Consider the following 14,000-nt stretch of genomic DNA (forward strand, 5'->3'; position numbering starts at 1 on the left):
CAGTCTCCATAAATCAAGTTAGATATATAACAATGCTATAATCTTTCAAAAGACTGAACATTTTATTTTTAAACTGAATACATTTAGACAATTGTGCCTCAAAGCCCAAACTAATAATCTGAAATCCATAGATAATTGTATTACAGGATCCATGTCATTACAAATGTTTTAATTCACCCTGACTTTCTTGATTTATTTCTAATGGTAAAGCTGAATACAAGGCTCACACTTCTCCATTTTATTTCTGCAAAGATAAAATAGCTGCAAAACATATAGATGGACATTTTTAATTTCCTCAAACTACCTACCTAATTAACAACTTTTCCTTTCATGACCCCTTTCCTTCAAGAACTAGTAACTCCCACAACATAACTCAACTAATCATCTTCCAACATTACTAAGCACCCAGACGTGTATACCAGTGCTTTATAAAGAGATCTGCTATGTATCATCTTCTCATTTCTGTCTTCAGTGTTTCCTGCCACTCCATTATTCCTCCTGTACAACTTCTGTCATACCAAATGATAATACTGAGTTCTCACAGATACTTTCCCTTTCATATATTTGATTCCTTGCTCAGATGTTACACACGCTTCCTTAAAATACCGCTTTCAACCTATGGGAATAATCCTTTCTTCAGTTAGTAAAAATAATTATTATGATTCTCTGTTTTCATATTATGAACAGCAATAATATAATTCCAGAAGCTTGCTTCCTGAAAGTACCTAAAAACTGTATCAGAGAAACTGGACATTATGAAACTAAAAATCAAGCTTAAAAAATTAATCCCAAACCCAGAAATGTTCCTTAGGTAAGAAGTAAACCTTTTGTGGGCAGCCTAAAAAAACAGTATAGATTCTGAAAAAACAAAACAAACAAACAAATAAATGGAGTTTGCTCTGGCCAAAGAAAGAAACTATGACTTCTGAGATTCCTTGGATACTGATGAAATCAAGTCAACCAGTTGGCTTAGAAGAAGAGGAAAAGAAATCAAGTTTCACTGAAGAATACATTCAGCCGTGAACACTGATTATTACATTAAATTCTGGCCAACAAATCTGGGTGGTCAGGGGTAAGGACAGAATTCTGGGAAGCACAAAACCATAGAGAAGAACAAGGAAGGATATTGCAAGGTCTCTCACAAAGTTATTGGACAGCCCAAAGCCTGATTACGCAGTGACTTCTAGCCCAGATAATCAGGGACCAGAGTTTGAATGGAGTAAGTGGCTAAATTGAATAATAATTTAGCCAGGTTGGGAAGAAGGATCACTCACAGTGAATTCCAACAAACACAACCCAAAACTACCTTATCCAAAAAAACTACCTAGTATCCAATCCTTAAACACCCATACTTTCACCTTCAAACTCTCATAATCTCCTTTCTAAATTTAGGATTTATAATAATGATCCATGTTTTTAATCAATCCCTGATATAAACCCTTTGCACTCCGAACCATTCTGGACATTGGCTACCAGCTACTCGACGCTACTTTGCGGCGGAAACGTGCGTTGAAATAACTCAATTCCCCGTAATCACTAATAAACTGCAATGTCCCCTGAGAGGGGACATCCGAGTGATATGCTGGAATTCCGATGTCCCCTGAGAGGGGACAGCGGCGTGCAAAGGGTAAAATTTACAAAAAATATAAAAATTAATATTTGTACTAAAAATGCTATGGCTGTCATGTGAATCTTGCCTCTAGTCAAATAAACAGACATGAGAGAAACCCAAAATTGAAGTCTTCAGCCAAGATTAACAACAGAGACACTGGTTTTCACACAACCTACAATGAATAATTTTAAAATTATCTGATGAATAATTTCATCTATGATTCAGAGTAGGGATTTGAAGAGCTGTGGCTTTCAGAAACTCTCATAATCCTCCAATAAAGAAACCTAAGTGATCACCTCAATGGAGTCAATGGTCAGTGACTAGCCAGGCAGATCAGAGCCATCCCTCTTGTGGTAACCCAATCCAAAATTGCCAGCAGCTCCTTTAGCCTTTTGGTGTATTCATTATAGCAAATACTCAGTTTCCTTTCTTAATCCTGACTCTATCAATGAGAGAGACCTTATAAACTAGAGTTTTTCATTATTTTCTGTGGTAGTCTCTTCCCATAAATGGGTAGTAGTGGCATTAGAAAGAGAAAGAGATGGCACCAGGAACAGGATGAAATGAGAATACAAAGGTGTTAACCAGGAGAGCAGTGAGAGAGCTTTAACTCCTGAAGATGATATAAAATGCTGTGACACCCATATAAAATTTAAGAACAACAGAAAATGCATTCCAGGAATATTTTTTAATTATTCAAATTGGTTCCCCACCATTAGCATAGTCAATTAAGAACTGTAGTAAAACTAATACTAAAACTATCTATATTATACCAGAAATGAAATTCTTTTGGAAGTACATAATTGTCCACAACTATGTTTTTAAAAAATCTTGCTAACATATTGCTTATTATTTAAAATATGCAGAAGACATTTTTTTATTTGACCTTTAGGTATTTTTGTTTTAACTAAGAGCCTAGCAAGAAACTGTTCTTGAATTTCATTTCTGATTTCAGTATCAATATAAATAAAAATGTAGGTTTTATTCCATACCTATCCTTGATCTGTCTGGCAGCCTTGGAGCAGATCAGGGAGGAGAGAAAGAAGGCAGTTAGTGCTTTTCATGCAAGTTTCAATGGCAGTGACATGCAAGAAAAGTTAGGATATAAACCCTGGAACATATTAGTTCATATTCACCAAATCATAAATTATAGGAAATTTGTACAGTTTGCATCAGCTTGCATAATGTGATGTTAGAATTATAGTAGAAAATCTAGAACTCATATATACCACCTTAAAAGGAGGGAAAACAAACACTTCCAACAAAAACCAGATGACTAAATGTTTTTTCTTACCTTAAAATTATCATAACACACCTGCACTTTCACTCAGTCAGACACTCTTCCACTAGAACCACCCTCTCCTTTCCGGGCACCCATTTCTATGCATTCTGATAGGTGGTTTTTTTTTTGGTTTTTTTTTGTTTTTTTTTTTTTTTACATATTTCAAATCTACTCTCCAATTTTTCTTCAGAGACCTCTCTCACCACTTCATAATGTTTGTTCCAAGTTTTCTCTATCTGCCTTCACTGGGCAAAGACTGTATTCTGAGGGCTTGCCTGCTAACATAAAACTAGGCTGCAGTTCTACATTCCTTTACCCTCAAAAAGTAAGTTCTAATGGCAAAAATTCAAAGGAGAAACCTGAAAAATACTTGGAGCAATGGGACCTTCCCTCAGATGACTTTTTTTTTTTTTTTTTTTTTTAGAATGTTAGCATAAGTTTAGGAAGGGGACACAGCTATTACTTGCTGACAGTCACAGAAAAATACAAATAAAAACTGTTTTCCCCTTTGTATTCACATGCAATATAATATATCCACCAAAAGTTTTTTTTTTCCATACTGACCAGAGTAATTAATGATATATCCATTGAAGATCATGTTTTACTTGACACTCCATCCCCAGTGTCTAGCATAAAGCTTAGCACACAGCAATACTTAATAATTATTAAATGTAAATCAACAGTAAATATATATAACAAAGCTTCTGTTGCCCCTCGTCTTCAGTTTTAACATTGTCCGTACTAACAATCATTTTTAAACCCATCCTAGAATATTCTGATATGAGAATCTTTCTATACAAAAGAACAGAACTGCAATTTAGATCAGCATATGATGCAGTTCCAGCACTATCATAATCAATCCTGTGACCCAGTATACTAATCATTCTATTTCTTTATTGAGGGATTTGAGTCCTTACTGTTTCTAAAGACCCCTTTTAAGCTCCACATTCTGCAGCAGACAACCCAATGCTATGATATCTATAATCATGATTTTAGTAATCTTATCCTAGTAACTATTTTGTTACTAGGATAAGAAATGTTATGGTGCTCAATTACATTGTTTGTTTGTTTTTAAGCACCGTCATTACAGCTAGTGTTACAAACCAAAGCTTTTAATATGTGTCAACGGGAAGAGGAGACTCTTCTCTGTAGTTGATGTTTCTTCACATAGGGAGAAGCTCCACTAGCATTATCCCTTAGCCTCTCTGCTCCCTCATTTCTCTTGGGGAGGCGCTATGACCAAATCTGACTGACTGACTTTGGAAGGAGACACTAGAAATAGCTCAGCACCTTTCCCTTTTCCTGACAGCTTGCTTGCCCACAGAGAACATATATTCTGTTCTTTCCCTTGATGCAGTAAGTTTCATTGAAACAGATTACCCCCACAGACACCTGAGGTAAACCTGTCCGTTTCTACAATTAGGGAAGTTTGCCCATTGATATAAGCCAAATTCTCCAATACCATTTTAACAATATTTGGCCTATTATTAGCTTTATTGTTTTATTTTATTTCCCAACTGTTTCAGAACTTGGTTAAAGGGATATTACTAACCAGTCACTCTCAAATAACCCAACAATATAAAGCCCATCACAGTTTTTTAAACTGACCATATTTTTGTTTCTAGTGTTACTTAACTTACTAAGATGTCATTTTTAGTGTGTACAAGTGTACACATGTACACATGCATATAAAGCTTTCATGTTATCATCTAATGTACCTGGCTGTTTGTGACAAGCAGAAATGAATAGATAAAAAGCCAACTGATTTAGGAAAAACTGTTGGTTTATACCCGGTTGGTAAAGCTGGAGACTCAGGGCTTCTTCTTTTATTTAGGTTCAATTTTTTATAGTACATTCACTGTGCAAATGCAGGAAGGTTGAAAAAGTTATTCTGTATAATGATAAAGAGTAGAAAGTCTCAAATTCCGAAAATATTTCTCTAATAAGGCCCAATTTCAAAATAATGTCTTGAATTGGAAAACAGGTTAATTTTTTTTCCTGGAATTTCTTCTCCCAAAGCAGAAAACTGTCTAAAAGATACACATTGCAACGTTGCTTGATTCCTCTAAGTTTCAATTTCAACTGTTAGGCATTTTGTCACTTAAACATCTCTGCTTTCTAAGTACATTTATTAGCAACTACATAATTCTACTTAGTGAGCTATGAAGAAGCATCAGTGAATACTTAGAATTTTAGGTTATGATACTGTGTATCACTGGAAAGCCTTCAAGAAGTATTAGTCATATTACCTTGCTCAACATGATTATTTTCTATTTCAATTTCTATCACTATTTCTATTTCAACTTTCTAATGAAATATCGTTTGCCAACATTTCATTTCCCTCTGATCATATCAGACATGACTCCTTTTATCTCTTTCATTCCCTTCCTCCATCTCTCCATTAATTGTTTTCAAAAACCTTATAATTCTGATCTTTATTTTATCAGTTATAGGAATCTGTCACCTAAGACGTTAAAAAGAATTGTAGTAAGAGTACAATGTAGTAGTAATCACAAATGGTTCTTCATAATTACAAATTAAATATAAAAACAAACAGATCTTTTCCTAATTTCTCATTTTTAATCTGCAATTAGTGGATATAAAAACTTTTTTCTGCCGAGACTGGTTTGGCTCAATGGATAGAGCGTCGGCTTGGGGACTGAAGGGTCCCGGGTTCGATTCCGGTCAAGGGCATGTACTTGGTTGCGGGCATATCCCCAGTAGGGGGTGTGCAAGAGGCAGCTGATCGATGACTCTCTCTCATCGATGTTTCTAACTCTCTATCTTTCTCCCTTCCTCTCTGTACAAAATCAATAAAGTATATTTAAAAACAAAAACAAAAACAAAAAAAAACTTTTTTCTTCTATGACTTTATCCAGCCCTTTGAGGGTTAAGATCTTATTGTTTCTATGTTCTTTCTTAAACCCTCATTTTTCTCTTTTTATAGAAAGACTAGAGGCCCGGTGCACAAATTCATACACAGGTGGGGTCCCTCGGTCTGGCTGACTTGCCTGGTCCAGGGTGAGGGACCACAGGAGGTTGGCCAACCACAGAAGGTTGGCTGAGGGAGTGCACTGACCACCACCAGGGGGCAGCTCCTGTGTTGAGCATCTGCCCCCTGGTGGTCAGTACATGTCATAGTGACTGGTCATAACAGTCTCAGGCTTTTACATAGATAGATAGATGTTAGAAGCAAAGTATTCTAAAATAATTCTAGTTATGGAGCAGCTAAATTGAATAGTGTTTTCTAAACACAGGTAAAAGAAGTTTTAGGCTTTGCTTACTGTACTCAATGAATCATTTTCCCAAATAGAACAAAATTTGAGATTTCCAAATTTCTTCCCAATCAGTAGAGATTGTTTTAACTCATCAGCAAAAAATAAGAAGCAATGACCAAAGTTTAAGAGATCTGAGTTTCATCCCATCACATGAACTAGCAAGTTAGTTAACTCTATTAGAACTCAGTTATCTCATATATAAAATGATGAGCACTAAGCTATCTTCCAAACCTGAAAGTCCATCGTAAGCCATCTTATATGTAGATAACTTTTAAAAAGTATCCAAAATAAATTAAGCATCTTAACAATAGAATTTTCTGAAATATGGGCTGAAATGGAAAAGAGGCAGCAAAGAGTTAAAATCAGAGAGCACTGATAATCAGGAACCAAAATAAGAATATATTTATTTCTAAATTAAAATTGCTGAGAGAAAAATGCATTAACCCTGTCAAAAGGATGAATCTAGCAAAAGCTAGATGTCAAAACTGGTATTTTCCTGAGAGGATTTATCCTTATTTTGATTTGCAGTAAAGCCCAATAGAATTCCTAGTAAAATCTGAATGCCACACAACACTGAGAAACTTTTCCAGCCTTATCTACATGTTCCCATTGTTTTATACTTCAAAATTTCCTACTGGATTTGGGACAGATAATTTTGTAATATTTCCTTGAGATAATCTGAAAATGTATAAGGGGAAAATATTTAATACTTTTTCAATACTTTTTTATAATATATAATTGAGAAATCTACCCTCACCCCCAAAATACCATATTAAGAAAATAATTTGGGGAATAATGGAGACTTAGTTATAGAGAGTGAAAAGAGGTAGCTTTAAAATGCTATTTTTTCTTAGGCAAAAATACCAACTTTCAAAGAAAACAACACTGCATACCAAGCTTCCATACATTAGAAGCTTTATAATTTCAATATAAATGTTTATAAAAAGAACTATTTTTAAAAACACATTCACAAAGTCACAGTAAATAACTTGAAATAAACTTTGAATATAGTATTGCTCACATCTGTTCTATGACTAAGGACATTTATAGAATAGACTACATTTTTATAGAACATAAACATTCAAATTAAGTAGAGGGGGGAAATTGTAGCTTGAGCTATTCTTAACAAATATTTAGATTTTTTAAAAAACTGCCTTCAAAACTGAAACATTCAAGCTTTTGGTGAAGGTCCTCTCCTCTCCCACATTCCTGAAGTTGGCCCACAGAAGCAGCTTCTGCTCCCTTGGAAATACTGAGGGAGCTTCTATCCCTTTCCTTATTTGCTCCTCCCAGAGGTCAGAGCCTGACACTCACTGAACAATATTCCAATGATTGTGTGTTAGAAGTGGGAAGTACACAAAACCCAGGCTCATTTTTCATCTGTGATCAAATGTAGAAGATATTTCCTTTTTGCCTTAATCTGTAACATTTCATTTCATAGTAGGCAGCTGGGCAGGTAACCATTCCATCCTTTCCAGTCTAAGAAGTGGGTTATGTGTGGCAAGATTGTGATAAAATGTCTGGTTAGTTATATTGACTTGAAAATTGTCCCCCAGACTCAGCTCTTCATAAGTAGAATTCAAGTTCTAGATTCAGGGGGTGGGAAAGTTAGGGATATTAATTTTGGCAAAGGGTCCAAGCAGTGTGGTGCAGGCCAGCTATTAGCAGAGAACCCAGGTTTGGTGGGTTTTGGCTATTTATCCATCCAGAAATAACGTTAATGATCAGATCTCATTTGCTGGTGATCTTTCTTCATATATTTTCTGTCAACCAAACTTATAACAGTCTAAAAAAATGTGAAAATATGTTTAAAATATTTTTCCATTTGTGCTATTTTTATTGGTAAGTAGTATAGCTTCATACTCAATTTTCATATTGAAGTACAACAATGTGATCATTTAAATATCAATACTTAAAATTCTTTTTTTAAGATAGCAAAGTCTAAAAAAGATTAATGGTTTGGATATTAGCCTATGATATTTTTTTGCCTCCATGAACTATTTATATTAATTGGATTTAATCACTTTAATATGGGACATTTGTAAACAGATACCTTAGAAGAACTTCTTTTTTCCAAATATCTGGCAATCTACTGCTAGTCCAACAGTTAATCTTCAAAGTCATTTTTTCATTTTCTCTCAGCAATTAGGTGTTTGGGGCAAGCCTATTATCCATGTAGCTGGCAAGGAAAGTGAACTTAGGTTCTGACTTGGAATCAAACATTTACCTGGATCCTCTTTGGAAATACTCAGAAAATTGCAAGCAACTCTCAGTTAAGCATTTTTTTTTTTTTTAAATAAGAAACTTAGATTTCTGGCAAGGAAACACTGAATTCATTTCACCACATCTCCAAATGGTTTAAGCTATTAAGCAATACTGCAAAATGCTGGAAGACAAAATTAAAACTATTAAGATAAGCCAACTGGCACATTAAGAAATATATTTAAACCACAATGTGATTTATTTTATCAGAACCTTTCTATTTACAAATAGCTGGGAACAAGTTTTAATTAACAAAGATGGAAAGAACAAAAAGAGAAAAGGAGAATAATAGCCTTTGAGAGGAAGGCAAGAGAAGGACTCAAATGTGAATGAAGAGAGAAACTTGGAAAAAACAAATGCTTATCAGTTTTTCCAAGCATCAATACCTATTTAAATTCAACTGGAATGCAAGTTATCTTTGAGTATTTGTGCATACATTTTATAGTTTTCCCGTTTGTTCCTCATTCTCAGGCTCTCAGCTATTAATTCTATGACTATGCCTTGTCATTAATAGCTGCTCTAGCCACTACAAGGGAACTCTTGACAGCTAGGAAACAAACAAACAAACAAAAAAAAAACCCTAAAAATTTTAGTACCAGGTACATATTAATAGCTAACAGATTCTGAGGCTATTGAATAGAGGGTATGTCTCTTGCCCATGAACTCTGTGACGCTGTTCTTGAGAACTCAGACATGTTTTGCTTTCTGCATGTATTTGGCTATAAAGTTATCAGATATACATCCTCTAAATAGGTGACATATTTATATTTTTAAGTACCTTAAAGTATGATACAGTTCCCTCATAATTACTTTATATAGTACTACCAAATGCAAAGATGAATTTCCTCACAACCCACCTACAAATTAAAGAATTAATTAGCTCACTGATTTATAGAAAAATAACTTTTGTTTTGATTATTTTTGTTAAAAGAAATTAGTTTTTAGAGTTCATTTTCAAAATGTAGGGATAAAAACCAACAAATGTTACCTTCTCAAGAAAGATTTTTCTACTTTCAAGTTCACAGAAAAATCATAAAAATGCAAACATTCGGTGGACACAAACTGATTATAAAGCCACCTTTCTAACACTAATGCAGCTCACTGGTTTGTCCAGGAAGACCAAGAAAAATAAAATCAAACTAAAATATTTAGCTTAATAAGATTATTAGTCTATATTTTTATAATTATATAGCTTAATTCCCACTCTTTTCACACCATTTTCAATATATATATTGAATATCCTTATTGTATATAAAATATGACAGAAATGATCAATTGGTAATCATTGGAAAACAACTCTATATAAAATAAAGCTAGAAACTAGAATTCAAAATCTCTTAAATACCAGGACCTAGGTTAAAACATTAACAGTTTTTTTGCTCTACTGTTTATATTTTTATACCAAACATTCCCCTAAACAAGGGAGCTACATTTTCATATTTTAATAAAATGTTCCATTTCTTAAGATAAAAGATTAATAAGAACTTTAGTATCAAGATCTCACTATATTGCAGTGCTCATCTGCATCAAGTGATGATGTTTACCAATCAGCTCAGAGAAAGGAATTCAAAACTAGACTTTATATTCCTTTTAGACTTTATATTTTTTAGATTAAGTCCAAAGTTCAAAGGGAAAATACCATTTTTTTTAAAAAATCAAAACTTTCCTTTTTAAGTGGCTTAATTTAGATTTTTTGGTTGATTTTTTTTTGTACCTTTGAAAATTCTTCAGCCTCCTTTATATCTAATGACCGTGTTGCAAATTCTAGCAGTTCTTCAGAGTTCTCCAGGGCATTATTACATTGACTAAGCTGACTCTAGAAAAAAAAATTAATCATTAAAATAAAATTTCCTATTGCCATCAGAATCTTAAATATACAGTACCGTTATAATGAACTTACAAAGAATTTTAATAGGATAACTGAACAAAAATATTGTAGAGAGTTAATGAAGCAGATAATCACAAGTCATATTTTAAACAAATTTTTATTATCTTAATACATTATACTTAACATCATAAGCAAAAATAGACAAATGGGACTATACCAAAACTTCTCCAATGCTAGTGGAATGTAATATTATAGCAGCATGGAAAACAGTATGGAAGTTCCTCAAAAACCTAACAATAGAATTACCCTATGAGCCAGTAATATCACTTCTGGGTATATATCCAAAAGAATTGAAAACAAAATATCTTAGAGATATTTGCACAGTCATGTTCACTACAGCATTATTCACAATAGGCAATACGTAGAAGGAACCCTAAATATCCACAGACAGACAAATGAATAAAGTGTGGTATGTACATACATTGAAATATTATTCAGTCATAAAAAAGAAGGAAATCCTAGCACATGCTAAAGATGGACAAATCTTATGGACATTATGCTGAGTGAAATAAGCTGGTCACAAAAGGGACAAATGCTTTATGGTTCCACTTATAGGAGTTACCTAGGGTAGTCAAAATAATGAAAACAGAAAATACAATAGTGGTTGCCACGCAGTGGAAGGAGGGGCAAATGGGAAGTTGTTCCAAGGGTATAGAGTTTCAGTTTGCAAGATGAAAAAGTTCTAGAGATCTGTTACACAACTATGTAAATATAGTTAACACTGAACTGTACATTTTAAAATGGTTAAGAGGGTAAATCACACATTGGTTTTTATTAGAAATTTTAAAAATGAGATATTAATGATCCCCAAAAAGGTAAGAATCATTCTTCTACAAGATAAAAGCAGTTATACACAAGAATTCACTAATTTTTGCTTTCAATAAATCAAGAATTAGATTAAAATTATTCATATTTAAATAGTTTTATGATCTCACCTGTAACTCTTGTGATTTACGAGCTTGTTCCTGCTTGATACTATTAATCATACTTTCTTTCACTTCATCCAATATAGAGTATAAACTATCAAATTCTTCATCTAGCTCTGAAAGTATGTTAGAAGAATTTTCCTATTTAATAAGCAAAACAAAATTATTTTACTGAAGAGCTGTCAGACATTAAAAACTAAGATATATTTATCAAAAGAGAGAATAGATACTTATTATAAAATCTCAGCCTAACATCATCAAAATAACAGAATTCTAATATTTGACACAAGACTTTAAAAACACAAAAAAATCGAAGAAGCTGGCTGTTAATGCTGATAGTATGTGTTTCAGCTGTATTATGAGTTAAGCAGCCTTATATGGAATAGCCCATATTCTCTTCACCTTTTATAATGCTGTTTCCATAGGACAATGTGAAAGGCTGTCTTGAGGTTGACAAGTTATCTAGACCTTCAGGCTCAAAGGCAGTCCCTAAGCCAGTAGTTCTCAACCTTTACTGTGCAACAGAATCATTAGTGAAGCATTTTAATAAAACATTTCAGAGATTTTTATTCTATAACTCTTGGACATACAGGGCTGGGGATGATTTTGTGTGAATTTTTAAATCTTTCAGGTTTTCTAAAGTACTGTATTTATAAAAAAATATATAGAATTTAAAGACTAAGCAGTTCATTGCTAAATTCTAAGAGATTTATCAACCACTGCTAGAAGGAACCTCAAAAATCCATCTATGACTACAATTTGTAGTCAAACTGCTAAATTTTATGAAATAAACGACACAGAAGTGACTTGCCCAAAGCTATGCCACTATTTACTAGTGGCAGAATTAATAAAGCATTTCAAGTCCATTGATTTCTCACTACCTCATTAAGCAATATTCTATTATTTCAATAAGAAATAACTTAAAATATCTCTGAGATCCTTAGATAAGCCATATATATATATATATATATATATATATATATATATATATATATATTTACAGTATTTGAAACAATTATGAGATAGAAGACATTATCTTAAGGCATTTTTCAATTTAAACTAATCATTCAATTAAGAGAAACCAACTGGCACTCAGAGAACTAATAAATACAATTTATTGTAATATCATAATTCAAACTTTTGCTTATGTTAATAAAAACCAGTCATCATCACACCAGAGTCTTACCAAAAGTGGTATTAATCATTTTACTAGTTTATTTACAATGGTAAAAAACAAGCTGTGGAAGAAAAAATATGCAGTCTAGAAGGCAGAAGACTTAAATCCCACATCAATCATTTAATAATAATACAACTTTTGACAAACCACGTAAATTCCTTGACTTCAATTTACTTATCAAAATTGGACTACTCTTTTTCCCCTCAATAACCAACTGACACATTCTTATAGTGTCTGGCTTACTCACTTACTTGTATGCACCCATCTTCAGTGACCAATCTAGTTTAATTACCCTTCTATTTTTTTTTCTGGATGCCAAGGTATAGTTCTATTAATCTGGCAATCAGAAAAATATTTTGGGCTAGTTCTATCTTTTGTTCTCTTTGTTCAGATGTCAAATGTCATGATTCTCTCACCCATAGATCAAGAGTTTTAGAACTCTGAGTTTTGCTTACTTTAAAAAAGTGGATTTGTGAATTCACCAAATTTTCCATTAAGATAGTTTGTAGTTTGAGAAAAACTGCTAAAGTGAACTGACTTTAATTACAGTAAACTAAGTAAGTGAAATACAATCACTATTAAGTCCAACAGGCCAAGGACCAGGCAATTACCTAGGTTAAAACAAACAAAAACCATAGAAAAAAATTCACTGTTGACAAAAAAACAAACAAAATTGTCCTTTAAATTCATTAAGACACATTCATGGGAAAGCATCACCAGCTTATTTGATTATTTACAGTATAGATTATCTCCCCAAATCCAGGACCATTTCCTTACATATTCCTCTCCTTCCTGTTAAGACAACTATGTAAATATAGTTAACACTATATTGGGCACTTGACCTTTTACTTTTATGTTTTACATTCATTTGATTTTATGAGGAGACTTTTACTATCTACATTTTCCTTCCATTATTTACTGTAAAGAATGTTTAGCTTCTCGGTACTTTTGAAAGATACAATTTGCTTAGTTAGAAATAGAAAAGACAAAAAGAAAATGGAAAATGAACACTACAGTATTCCTAGAACTGTAATTCCACAGTTTTCTTTTTCCCTTACTACTTGATCATTCCATGGAGAATGCAAGAATAGCAAAGAAAGTATTTTTATCTGATGATTAAAAACCCTGCTCTCATCTCCACTAGTTTATAATCTAGAGCTGATAGGGTGTTTTTATACTTCTGATTTGATCCAATAATCATTCATTATAAAATAGTTACACAAACTTTTAATAGAAATTCATACCTGAACTCCTTTTAGTGTTTGATTTAGTGTATCAATAAAGTTCTGAATTTCATCATTTTTATTTGCCAGAGTTGAAATGATCCTTTGTAAAGCTTCCTAGAATCAAAAAAAAGGAACATCTTGATGTTTTAATAAAATAAAATTATAACATTCATTAACAACAACCCTACCTAATCTAATAATCTAATAAAAGAGTAATATGCCAACTGAACATATCTCTGCTACACTCACAAGCCACGCCCACCAGTCAATCAGGAGTGAGTGTGCAAATTAACCCAACCAAGATGGCTGTGGCCAAGGAGCGAGCAGAAGGCTTGGGTTTCCCTGACAA

General features: G+C 33.1%; 1 protein-coding gene across 6 annotated transcripts in view; it reads right to left on the reverse strand.

The window, feature by feature from the left end:
- FSD1L (fibronectin type III and SPRY domain containing 1 like) overlaps positions 1-14,000 on the reverse strand; it is a 55,145-nt gene that overhangs the window by 26,188 nt on the left and 14,957 nt on the right. For 5 of the 6 annotated variants that reach the window (XM_084898682.1, XM_084898680.1, XM_084898679.1 and 2 more), the window contains exons 2-5: positions 13,670-13,765; positions 11,258-11,389; positions 10,149-10,250; positions 2,605-2,627 (exon numbers count right to left, since the gene is read on the reverse strand). In XM_084898682.1, the coding sequence (XP_084754808.1) occupies positions 2,605-2,627; positions 10,149-10,250; positions 11,258-11,389; positions 13,670-13,765 (353 nt within the window). The remainder of the gene's footprint in view (positions 1-2,604; positions 2,628-10,148; positions 10,251-11,257; positions 11,390-13,669; positions 13,766-14,000) is intronic. The other variant, XM_084898678.1, reaches the window with a different exon arrangement.

This window comes from Pipistrellus hanaki, assembly GCF_964339955.1.
Source record: "Pipistrellus hanaki genome assembly, chromosome: 11".
Lineage (NCBI taxonomy): Eukaryota > Metazoa > Chordata > Mammalia > Chiroptera > Vespertilionidae > Pipistrellus > Pipistrellus hanaki.